The sequence below is a fragment of the Numida meleagris genome, chromosome 7 (genome assembly GCF_002078875.1).
Source record: "Numida meleagris isolate 19003 breed g44 Domestic line chromosome 7, NumMel1.0, whole genome shotgun sequence".
NCBI lineage: Eukaryota > Metazoa > Chordata > Aves > Galliformes > Numididae > Numida > Numida meleagris.
In genome coordinates this window covers 7991417-8003528 of record NC_034415.1, presented here as the reverse complement: position 1 = coordinate 8003528, position 12112 = coordinate 7991417, and the positions used below count along the sequence as shown (strand labels likewise).

Below are 12112 nucleotides of genomic sequence, written 5' to 3'. Positions count from 1 at the left end.
CAGTGCTGAACAGGGCAGGGCAGTGGTCAGCAAAGGCTTCACCACCTCAGGAGACCACCCACCCCATGGCAGGGCTGTGTCGTGAAGGGCCTGGACGCACCGGGCAATTGGGCCACAAGGAAATGGCTGCAGAGACTGCTGCTCATTGGAGAGCCAACAGATGTTAGAAAAGGGTTAGTTTAGGGTTTTTTTTGTTTGTTTGTTTGTTTTTTTTAAGTTTTGCAGGAAGCAAAGATGTGCAAAGACCATGAGAGGAGGTAAATGGTGATTTCACACAGCTAATGCCCCAGTGACTTAGTGAGGAACAGCAGAACACCAGCCTGAGCAGGCAGGCGGTGTTACAGCAGTGATACCCTAGTGTTGGAGATGCTGAGGGAGAGGGGGGAAAAAAAAAACAAAACAAAACAAAACAAAAACCCAAACACATAGAATCACAGAATGGCTTGGGTAGGAAGGGACCCCAAAGATCATCAAGCTCCAACCACCCTGCCACAGGCAGGGCCACCAACCTCCACAGCTGGTACCACACCAGGCTGCCCAGGGTCCCATCCAATCTGGTCCTGAACACCTCCACGGCTGCGGCATCCACAGCCTCTCTGAGCAGCCTGTTCCTGCACCTCACCCCTCTCTCTGTGAAGAACTTCCCCTGACATCCAATCTCAACCTTCCCTCCTTGAGCTTAAAACAATTCCCCCCTTGTCCTATTCACAATCTACCTGAGTAAAAAGTTGATTCCCCTCCTGTTTGGGGTGATACAGGCAGTCCTTCCTTTCTAGACAAAGAAGGTCAAGATCCCTCAGCTGGAGCAAACCAGTTGGTTTTTTTTTTTTTTTTTTTCTTAAATGACAGCAGCCAGTGCTGGGCAGTGCAGAGCTCCAGGGGAGCAGAGTGAAGTTAAACAGGCAGCTGGCTACGTGTGTGCCAGTCCTTCCAGGCCGATTACTTTCATTTTCCTGAAGGAGATCACAGCCAAACCAGCCCACTGCATGAGGAGTGTGCCAAGCGACCGTGAATCCCAGAAAAGGAGCCCCCGCTTCCACACCGACGTGGGAGTGAAGTCAGTCACCATCAGGCCACACAATGCTCTCCAGCTTGGCTTTGGCCTTGGTAATGAATTCCTCGGAGGCACTAACAAGTGGAAGCCGTGGAGGTCCCATGGGGATGCCAGAAACAAAAGTCATTACAGCTTTCGTCTGTGCAACACCAAAACCTGGGCAGACAAAAGCAAAACTGGGTCACTCCACAGATGCCAGTCTCTGTGCAGATGTCAAAAAGCAGCAGCAGACAGTTCCTGGGTAATACGGCATCAACCAGGCTTTAAGGACTTCCCACAAATGAGAACAGCGTAATGAAGAGACGATTGTGCTTGCAGACAAGAAAGACGTTACATCAAAAACTACACCTACTTATTACATTTATCTATTCAATGTATTACACTACTACTGTTTCCCTCCTGCTGATGCCAGATCAAAGTGTTAGACATCCGCTTCACCTTTTGCAATATTTGCAGCCTCACAGCTATCCCTGATGCAACCAATGGAGCATGCATGTGAAGCAGAGCCCTGGGAGTGATAACATGCTGTTGGCATGTGACAGTGACAGCAGGGCAGCAGCTTCAGCCACCACGGGAAACTTCAGGATGCCTACCAGCCCATACCTCAAGTCTCCTTTATGTACCTCTGGGTGTTTGCCTCTCAACCTGTAAGACTAAACAATGACGTTTCCTCTTACTTCTAACCTGAAAGCTCAGCTAGATTTCTTGGAGTACTTATAAAATAGGTATAGCAAAAGCATAGTGGATGGTTTTGTTCATCATGTGAAGATTTTGAAATATCTCATTCAGTCTCCCTATGGGACTCTGGCTTAGCTGGTTTTAATTGCTTTTTGTATTAAAACTTGATTTTGATTCTAAAAGTCATTCCATTTGGAAATGCTTTGGCCTTGTACATCCTCAAGCAATTACTCTTAAGTGATAGAGCAGCAGGGAAAACAAGTATGAGAGCAACGTTCTCCTGCATGGGCACTGCTATTCCAGAGAGATGACTCTTAAGAAATGATGTTAGAAATTGGCACTAGGAGACTAAAAAAACAAAACAGAAAACCACCAGAGTCAGGGTAAGACAAAAAGTAAGCCACAGCTTTGAAGCTGTGAAATTTTACAGAAGGAAGTGAGAGTGGGATCTCTCAGCTATCAACTCCAGAAACTGCATAAGTAGCAGTTTCTCATTGTGAAGTCTTTCAGGAAGGAAATTCTTAGGGTGCAGTGGCTCTGGAGTACTGAGTCTGCGCATTAAGAGATAACAACGGACACAGGCAGCATAGAACTTACCTAGCTTGATGACAAAGTTGAGAAACTCCCCTGCGAGAAACTAGAAAAGACAAACAGCAGTTTATGCATTCCTTTGAATTTGAAGAAGCAGAAGCATCTAGAGCCATAATGATATTTACATTTTATACAATTGTTACGCAGCTTTGAGAAAAGTCCTCAGCACCTAATGTGTAGCCCCCGAGTAATGTGAAGGAAAGCGCAGCAATGGCAGCAGAGCAGCAAAGTCCCAGGCTACAGCAAGTGAGGTTTGCTCAAATGCAACAGCTGCAGGCACAGAAACAAAGGAAAGAAGCTGCTTACCTTCAGAAGGCCCCAAGTATACAGGGACCTCCAGCAAGATCCCCTTACCTTCACTGCCTACCCCTAAAGGAGGTCTGGGAACCTTAAATGAGGTGCATTGCATGCACCTGAGCTCCCCTGGGTCGGCCCTGCCTTCCTGCCAGGTGCTCAATCACTGGTTCAGGCCGTGACTTAGCATTTCTGCTACAGCCACCTAGCCAGTCCATGTGAAATAATAATTCCATTCCGCTGGAATAGGCGAGGGAGAGTGAGATATTAGAAAACCATTAGTCCCATTCTATTACTAAAGCTCAAGCTGTCCCTCGCTGCAAGGAGTCTGAAAATACTGGTAAGTCTCTCAGCAGTCTCCAGAGGTTTACAAAGCTGAACACCCACTGCCTAGTGAAGAGATTTCCCAGAGCAGATCGTCCTTTAGATGCTTGGGTTTTTTTACATTCATCCTGCAGCCACATCTTTCTGAAGGCAAAAAAGGGATACGTCCAGTATCCCAGTAGGACACGAAGATGTTGAGTAGAGTTTGCGTACTGGTTGCTCAGAACTCCTGAAAACCTTCACGCAGCCCAAGCCCAGGAGGGGTCAGGGCAGAGCTCATTTGGGAGAGTTTTCTGTATTATGTCATGTAAGGTATCATCAGAATATCCCTAGCCAAGGGTCTTAGCCACTGCGAGGCCTGCTCAAGGCAAAAGGCCAAGCCATTGTTTGCTCTGCGTAAACAAAAGCAGCGTGCTGAGGAATAAGTAAGGGCAGTCTGGGTTCAAAGCAAGTGAGCAAATACTGGTCAAAATGTGAGGAGGTATGAATAGAAAGCAAGGAGTTGGAAGAAGTTTGCTTTAACAAGGCTATCTCAGCGGATGGGTGACAAAATCACACAGAGAACACCCCAGTGCAGGTAGAGGAGAAAGAAGGCTGCTCCCTGTGGGGACAGCAAAAATACTGTACCTGATACTTCCGTGCCAATGCAAGGTCTGGCTTTGCAAAAGCTTGCAACATCAGGTTGGCTTTCCTACCTAAGTAGTTGTAGGTACTGAAAAAAAAAAAAAAAAAAAAAAAAGAAATACATTAAATTAAAAAAGCCACAAAGTTAGAAAATGTGGGATAAGAGCTTAGAACCACTGAAACAAAGCAGCCACTGGCTTTCTCCATTGACATTACCAGAACCTCTGTTACTTTCTTTCCTGCAGCCTGTGCAGTTAACAGAAAAGCATCAGAAGTACCCAAGGCCTATGAAATACTTTAGAGATCAGATTTCTCTCCCAAGGTCTTTCAAAATGGAATTGTTTTTCAAATGTACAAATAAAAATAAATAATTAGGCTCTGAATACTAACATTCTAGGTAGTTACTCATATAATGCATCATCTACACAAGACCACAGAGGTCATATAGGAATTCATTTAAGGAGCCCGGCAACCTAGTACAAGAGGAAGAAGTGAAATCAGAAACTGAACTTGGTAACACTGTCAAAGAGCCCACAGACTTATAATGTGAACTGAAGTAATGACTTTAACCTTTCTGGGTTTTGGTTCCTTACCAATATAATGAGGATAGCAGTGATTCCCTACTGCAAAAAAAAAAAAGTATGTTGAAACCTTTGTGTTAGCTTATGGGTTACAGCAATAGTCACTTAAGCTAATATACCCTGAGGTCCTAGATGATAAAACTATCCCATTGCCACCTAGTCTGTCTGCTTTGTTCTGCTTTACCCTGCAGAATCCTCCATCTCTGTGACAGAGGACAGTTACAGAAACACCCTATAGACAGTGGAAGAGATAACAGTAAGATGCCTGTGGGAGAGGGAGAAGAGTTCAAGTGATACTGACCTTCCAACTGCTCCATTTGCCCCTACTGCCAGTGCACTCAACAGTTGCTAGTTTAAGGTGGGAGGAGAAAGAGAATGTTAAATAAATAATCATAGATGCACTTCCAAGAAGAGAGAAACCCCCTGGGACATCGAGGAAGGGAGGAGGACCTCAGCCCACGGGGATGTGGTTTACTTAGGGACATGGTTAGTGGGCAATATGGGTGGTAGGTGGATGGTTGAACTAGATGATCTTAGAGACCTTTTCCAACCTTACTGAGTCTATGATTCCATGATTTTTACTTCAATTAACAACAGAAAGGGAAAAATGAGAGAGAGGAGGACAGCTAAACTACCTGGCACTGAATGTCCTGGGTTATTTTTTTCCTCAGATATGAAGTAAGAGAATACCTTAGAATAAATCATTAAAAGCAGCCTCTTACCTCATCTACCCCATAGAGAAACACAAACTGTTCTCTCTCATTCTTGTTTATGCACTGTGCAAGGTCCAAGAGGTCTGTGTCGCTGAACTTCACACCCTGGAAGGTGGGGATCTGCTCTCTTATTCCATCCAGCAGCTCCTCAACACGAACTGTGCACAACAGCAACCTCACATGAAGAAGCACACCCCTGTTCTGGGAGATCTCCCTGCCTCTTCCCTAAGTGGTAGACTTTTATTTTACAGATTACACACTTTTGGCCTTAGCCTGGCAAAGTACATAGTTTTTAAAACAACTAGTAAGACAACTTAAGTGACATAAAAGTTACATTAAAGAATACATATTTTTTTTAATACTTTGAAGCGTTCCTTTTATCAGACCAAGAAGAAAAACCTTAGATAGGTGAAAGTTTAGGAATGAACTGGCAACAGAGTATTAAGGTATAAATACCAATTCATACATCTAGAAACATCACATCACCCGATGCCTAGCACAACTAGCTTAGGATCAGTTTTCTATTCATATTTCTTTGCTAAACAGTAAGACTCGAAAAGCATCCAGATTTTGAGTGTAGTTTACTACTGAACATGACAATGCATTCGATATACCAAGAGAGATTGTGGTCATTCTCTTAAAAAAAAAAAAACAAAAATTGGGATTCCACTATGGTTACCCAAGGCAATTTTCTATCTTGGACCACATTAACTACAAAGCCGTGGTCAGCATCACCTCCTCCATTCCAGTTGCTGAGAAATCACAAGCAGTGACTTTTTCCAGGAAAGAGAAATTCTTCTTATCTTCCAGCCTTGGAAACTAACCCTAACCCAATGATCCCTACCATAACAGCCTGTGTATGTTGAGAACAGAAGCCACATACCACTGGCAGGCCAATCACAGCAGCCACTGGGATCACCCAGGATGCTATGAGTCTAGGAGCTGACTAAGCAGTACTTACTCTTTACACCCGTCAGGGTTGGAATGTGATAGTAATAAAATGGAACCGTAGGGGCTTCAGATGCAACTTTCTGTAAGAAACCAAGGAGTGCATCTGGAAGAAAAGGATCAAGTGAAGGAAAGATCAAATTCACAGCAGCCAGGGACTGTGGAACAGCCACCTATAGCTTAGTGTAACCTACATAGCCAATAATATATAAAACTACACACATCACAAAAATAAAAGTAACTGTACTCAGTGGAAGAGCTTAGGGAAGGCAAAGATCGTATTTTTTTTAAACCAAACTGATTTCAGTTGACATTCTTCCTGAGAATCTTTCAGTTGCACCCTGCATAATTCTGAGGCAATCTTTCCATTGGCATTAGAAGGAAGAGGAACTTCAAAAAGCCACGTGTTAAACCTTGTTGTCATCCTGCTACAATCACAGCAAAGGTCTTCTCCTGCTGTTTGTGCCTCTGTGCTTACCAGTTCGACTGCCACTGATGGTGTCCTTAGCTATTGACACCAGCCATTCTAGCAATCCACTCCTGCTTCTCCTGGTGCTTTCGTACATACGATTCCATTTATAAATCATTCAGACAAAACGTTTCTGTTTCATACCTCCACATCATGTGGCTTTTTTATCTTATGTTAGTTATGCTAAAAGTGGAAGACTCAATTTCTAAGTTTTGAGAACCAAAGGGCAGATAACCCCACTAGGAATGCCAAGAAGTCACAAACTCAGTTACCTCAGTGACAAGGGATGTGGCTGTATCCACAGCTCATTGCGTTGGTCAGTGTCCACTGAGGATGACCACGGAGCTGAATTCTTTCTAGTGTAGCCCAGATCAAGTGTGACTTCAATAGTGTCTATTCAGAAGACAGGCTAGTTAACTACTCTCTCAAAAGACATCCCTCCCACTTCTGACAGTGAAACTTTTGGTACTTCCCATTTTTAAAAAGTCTAGCCTAGGTTTTGTTTTTGTATGGTACCAGCCACACCACAGATGTGCAAACATTATCACCAGAATATTTTGCAAAGAAAGGAAACGGCACACGAGAGAGCTATGATAAAGGATGAACGGACAGCTCAAATGCCCACCCTTAAAGAATATCCTTCAAGCTCTAGCAGCTGGGAGAGACATCTTGCAAGCAGCAGAAAATAATACCTCTGTTGTTCAGCAGGTCTGGCAATCACATCTACTCACCTTTGTTTGTGGGTTTGAAGAAGGAGGGAGCTATTACTGCAATACCACTAGCGCCTATGGCTGCTGCGTGTCTAGCCTACAAAAGAAGGACCAAAAATACCTGAAGGTATATCTGCTTTTATATTTGTTGCACACATAGTGGAAAGAAATGCTATCATATACACACCAGCTCTTGGGAGTCCGGTAGACTTAATGCTCCCACGTGAATTATCACATGATCCAGCCTGCACAACAACAAATTCAGAAGGTTTGAGGAGGTTTCAGTGATGACAAAAAATACCCATCTGCCAAAAAGAACCAGTTTAGACTAGGAACTGACACAGATACAGACTAAGAACTTCACTGGGCTAAATTAAAAGACAGCACCACCTTTGGCTGTCTGCTCCTGCCAAGGGAATTTCCCGGGTTGCAGTCCATCAGCCCTGTTTCTGTGTTTCACCTTTAGATCCACACAGGTGTAATCTTACATGGGTGTAAGCCTTCACACTCGATTATTTGTGCTCACCATCTATCCCACCCCAGAACACCTCCTTCCCTCCACATCTTCTGACACAGCATCAGAAGGCAAAGGTGAGCGATACAACGCTACGATGGGTGCAGGAAACAGAGAAGGGACCTACAAGAAGACACAGGGATGAAAATGCAGGATGAATTCCTCCTTCTGCCAACGGCTTTGCACCTTCAGGGCAGCACTTAAGAACTTTACACCTCAGTCTCCCCCGTACATCATTTAATGAATACATTAAAAGGTTCAGAAATGCTCACAGGGCGTTAAATAGGCAACTCACTCTTTGCTTCCCTCTCAGCTACTCACTTGTCTTTTCCTTGGCGCATCCATTCTTCTGCCAACTGCTTCCTCTCCTGGATGCTGAGGGACAGGCCTTCTCCCGTGGTGCCATTCACTGTTTCAACACAACACAACACAGCTGCTGAGGTCTGGCAGACAGGCATTGGTTATACTGAAGACAAGTACTGACAATTCAGATGATATTAAGCATAATTATATTTCCCTCAATTCATTTTAAGACAACATCAGTCCGCACAAGCATCTGCAAGGGGTTTACAGTGTTACCATTGCTAAATGCTTGCATCCAGAACATGTTTCATCAGCAGCAGTTGTGAGAGGAAGGAGACAAAGCCAGCTGCTGAACTTGACCCATGTCCTCCCCAGCAGGTACTACTCAGGAAACTACACCCTACTCAGGAAAAGGGAAGAATCATTCAATTAAGTCTTCTCTTTCAAATGCAGCATTATCCCTTCACTGCTGGGAAGTCACCGTGTGAAGGCAATGCTTATTTTACCCTGCACAGAAATGGGGTATAGGCAAAACCAGATCTTCAAGTATTGCTTACGCTCCCTCCAATGGTGAATATAAACATGAGTGATGATCTCACATCCACAATCCCTCCCATTCCAGCCCCAGTCAGGCAAGACACCACAGGACTGCAGGCCAAAGGTGCATTACACACTTTCTGTGGGGAATAAAAAAAAACTTACCGAAGATGTTCTTCACGTTCTGCTCGTTTACCAGGTAATCCACATACTGGCAAATCACTGAAAGGTTGATTTGTCTGAAACAAAAGCAACCACAGCAACCTTAGGAGTCTCGGCAACCGTAAGTCTCTACCTACAGAAATTTTACAATTAGATTCACTAATCAAAAATAAAGTCATGTGTTTCTGAAGTACACGCACAAATCACCCCAAGGTACGATACCTTCAGCATGTGCTTGACATTCCACAAGCAATGAAGCACATTTGAACCTTCTGGACTGTTAAGAGAAACAAGAATGCTCTTGAGAGCACAAAGGTATTTGTGCACACGCTGGCAAATAGTTAAACTGCACTTGTAACTGCAGGACACAGGCTGCGAAACGCTGCCTGCCGCATGTGACTTTGACCTCTCTCCCTCGTTAAAGGATGGGGAAAACAACAGACTTCCCTGACAAACAGCGGAAACTGGTTTATAGGTTTGTCTCCTCTCCAGAAACAAAAAAGGAAAATTGCTTATCAGCGCATAATATTTCATTCTTGTTTCCATTTGTCAAGCACGCGCACGGACCCCACAGTCTGACGTTCAATTCTGGGACCTTTACTGGGTTCAGAAATCACCCCAGATCTCAGGACGTATCTTAGGAGGGCCAAGCATTCCAGGCAGAGGGCCCAGATCACATTCCAAACACCACCGTGCAGTAAATTCAAGTAGTAATGAAAAACAAAATCAAAAATAAGTTTCCTTTAAAGCAAGAAAGCAAGCAGCGACTGCAATGTAAATAAATTCCCTTACTGACATAGTGCCACGCTCTACGGCACACTTCTACAGTAAAGGCTCACTTTCACAGGACTGTATTCTTAAACAACCACCATATTCCTCAGAAACACATACAGCTCGTGACACATCCCCCACTAGAGAAGCTCAGGGTCCTTTGCTGACTCCCAGCAACTCCGTCTTGCAACATCAAGCTGCAGCAAGGAGGACATCTGTTTATCATCGTTGCTTTGAGGAAGGCGGAAATTCAACTTCGGATTTCACATTATTTTTGGAACTGTGCAGCTCTTGCAATATTTTCTTCTGGTTTAGGCTAATTCTGCTGACACATGCATTCGTGTAAGCGCACACATGAGTTAGGGGCAAGAAAACAGTAAGAGAACATCAGATTTAGATAACTATTTCTTAGCTCTTAAGACATCTTTTTCATGAGGACTGGGATCTGCGTTTGAAAATACTGCAATACTAATATGATTTACTGTGATTTAGTTTGCAGCTATGAAAACAGCTGGAAAAAAAACAGATTAAGGACTGATCTAAGGACTGATCTAAGGACTGATCTACCCTCCAAGCCCTGACCGACAGCACTTGCTGGGGAGCAGGAGGACACGGGCTAGGGGCAGCCGGCCGGCAGCCTCTCACCCAGCAGCTTCCCCATCCCACGCAGATCTGATCTAAATCACAACCCAAAGCGTTGTGTTCCGAATAAGAAAGAAAGGAAACAGCGTCTGGAGGGAAGAGCTGACAGCAGCGGTGCCAGGCAGTGCTTACCCATCAGGAGTCATCGGGGTGACTGTGGCAGCGACGAGACCCTCCAGCTTCTTTCTGGGTGTCATCGAGCTGATGGGGGAATAAGAAACAGATTAAAAATCCCTCATCTTTAAGCTTCGTCTCCACTCACTCCAGCTAAGAACAGCATCAGATTTCAGAAGCAGACTTCGCCAGGGTGCTCTTTCGGGCTGAGGAAAGCACCGACCCCGGGGGGGCCGAGCGGGTCAGAGGGCCGAGCAGGGAGAGCCCCCCAGACCCCAGCCCCCTCACCTCCCCTCCCGGAGCCCGAAGCGCTCCGCCGGCTCCGGAGCGGCTCGTGGGGCGGCTCCGCCTCGCTCCGCCCCGCAGCGGGGACGCGGGGCCGGGGGGGTTCGGGGCTGGAGAGCGAGAGCTGGGAGGAGCGGCTGAGGAAACTGGGGCTGCTCGGTCTGGAGAAGGGGGGAAAGCTCATCGCTCCCTACAGCTACAAGACAGAGGTGCTGGTCTCTTTTTCTCGGGTGAGAAGAGATAGGAGGGGTGGAAACAGCCCCGAATCGTGCCAGGCGAGGTTTAGAGCAGATATTGGGAAGAATTTCTTCACAGAAAGGCCGGCGTCCCCAGCTCTGGAGGTAGAGACATGTGGATGTGGCACTAAGGGACGTGGCTTGGTGGCTGGTGGCCCTGGCAGCAGTGCGACACTTGGACTTGATCTTAAGGGTCTTTTCCAAACTAAATAGCTCTACGATTCCAAGTCGTGGCACTGACAAACGAGCAGAAGACAATGGCAGATGGGTGCTAAAACCGCTGCCCGCACGCAGCCCATGTGGCTTTTGTTTGCTTCCCCCACTTGTGGTTTTACCAGATGTGTGGTACATGCAGCGCGATGTCTGGGTCCCATGGAGAAAGGCAGCTGTGCACATCACCACCCTCTCTGTCCTTCCTGGCAAAATCATCTGGGTTTTCTACATTTGATGCCTTAGAACTAGATATCTGCCAGTTTTGCTCAGACTTACAGTTCTGCTTAGAACTTCCAGATGTGCTGCTCATCTATGCTATGATGAGACCAATATCCTTGAATATCTGCCATTTTGCCTAATTAAGGTGCTTGCTCAAACTGATAGTTACTTCCAGATGTATTGCTTATCTGTGATAATCATAGAATCATGGAATATCTTGGATTGGAAGGGACCCCAGGGATCATCAAGCTCCAAGCCCCCTGCTACAGGCAGGGCTGCCAACCTCCACATCTGGTACCAGCCCAGGCTGCCCAGGGCCCCATCCAACCTGGTCCTGAACACCTCCAGGGATGGGGTATCCACAGCCTCTCTGGGCAGCCTGTTCCAGCACCTCACCACTCTCCCTGTGAAGAACTTCCCCTGACATCCAATCTCAACCTTCCCTCCTTGTGTTTAAAACCATTCCCCCTCGTCCTGTCATTGCCTACCCTTGTTAAAAGTTGATTCCCCTCCTGTTTATAATCCCTTTTTAAACACTGGAAGGCTGCAATGAGGTCTTCTCACAGCCTTCTCTTCTCCAGGCTGAGCAAGGCCCAGCTTCCTCAGCCTGTCAAATAAATAAATATCCTTCCTGACCACAAGACTTCTATAATATGAGCAACATCCTTGAAACGGGGGCACGAGCCCCAAACAGTAACCACTTGGCAGAATGCAGATGGAGACTAGGTGTCCTCAGAAAACCTGCGCCCAAACATGGTCAAAGTGAGTAGGGGGACACCTCCCCAGACGAGCACCGAAGACCCTGAAGGACTCTGCCCAGGCACAGAAGACTCAATTATGTTTGTGTAACCTGCAGAACAATCCCCTGTTGTTGTGTGCTCCGGCAGCACATTTTTCATGTGGTCACATAACGATCTCAGAGGTGGCTGGGTCTCTGCTATTCCTCCTCCACTCCAAAATATGCTGACTGTGGGCTGCTCACACTCAGCCGTCACTTTTCCTGCTGTTTGGCTTCGTTAGCAGGTCATCACAAAGCACGCCTATTTCTCATTTCTTTGAGGCTCTTCTCCTTTTTCCAGATATCCTTAGAGCAGCTCAGAACAGTTTGTAGGGGCTGTAGGGGAACTTAG

At 45.9% G+C, this 12112-nt stretch overlaps 1 protein-coding gene across 2 annotated transcripts; it reads right to left on the bottom strand.

Annotated features, from left to right (window-relative positions):
• On the bottom strand, nucleotides 819–10406 carry NPL (N-acetylneuraminate pyruvate lyase). Of its 2 annotated transcripts, XM_021405029.1 has the most exons (13): nucleotides 10318–10406; nucleotides 10048–10116; nucleotides 8506–8579; nucleotides 7822–7909; nucleotides 7174–7231; nucleotides 7008–7083; nucleotides 5821–5913; nucleotides 4869–5017; nucleotides 4448–4494; nucleotides 4159–4188; nucleotides 3569–3653; nucleotides 2330–2369; nucleotides 819–1210 (listed from the first exon to the last, which is right to left on the bottom strand). In XM_021405029.1, the coding sequence occupies exons 2-13, from the start codon at nucleotides 10110–10112 to the stop codon at nucleotides 1059–1061; spliced, it is 957 nt and encodes a 318-aa protein (XP_021260704.1). In that variant the 5' UTR covers nucleotides 10113–10116; nucleotides 10318–10406; the 3' UTR covers nucleotides 819–1058. The 2 variants fall into 2 exon arrangements, with proteins under 2 accessions (XP_021260704.1, XP_021260705.1); XM_021405030.1 differs by lacking the exon at nucleotides 4159–4188.

Coding starts and splice junctions, on each gene's coding strand:
- NPL (XM_021405029.1), bottom strand. CDS start 10,112: ATGACACCCAGAAAGAAGCTGGAGGGTCTCGTCGCTGCCACAGTCACC. Junction 5,914..7,007: donor CTTCAAACCCACAAACAAAG/GTGAGTAGATGT, acceptor CTTTTCTTCCAG/ATGCACTCCTTGGTTTCTTA. Junction 4,495..4,868: donor TTCTCTATGGGGTAGATGAG/GTAAGAGGCTGC, acceptor ACCTTAAACTAG/CAACTGTTGAGTGCACTGGC.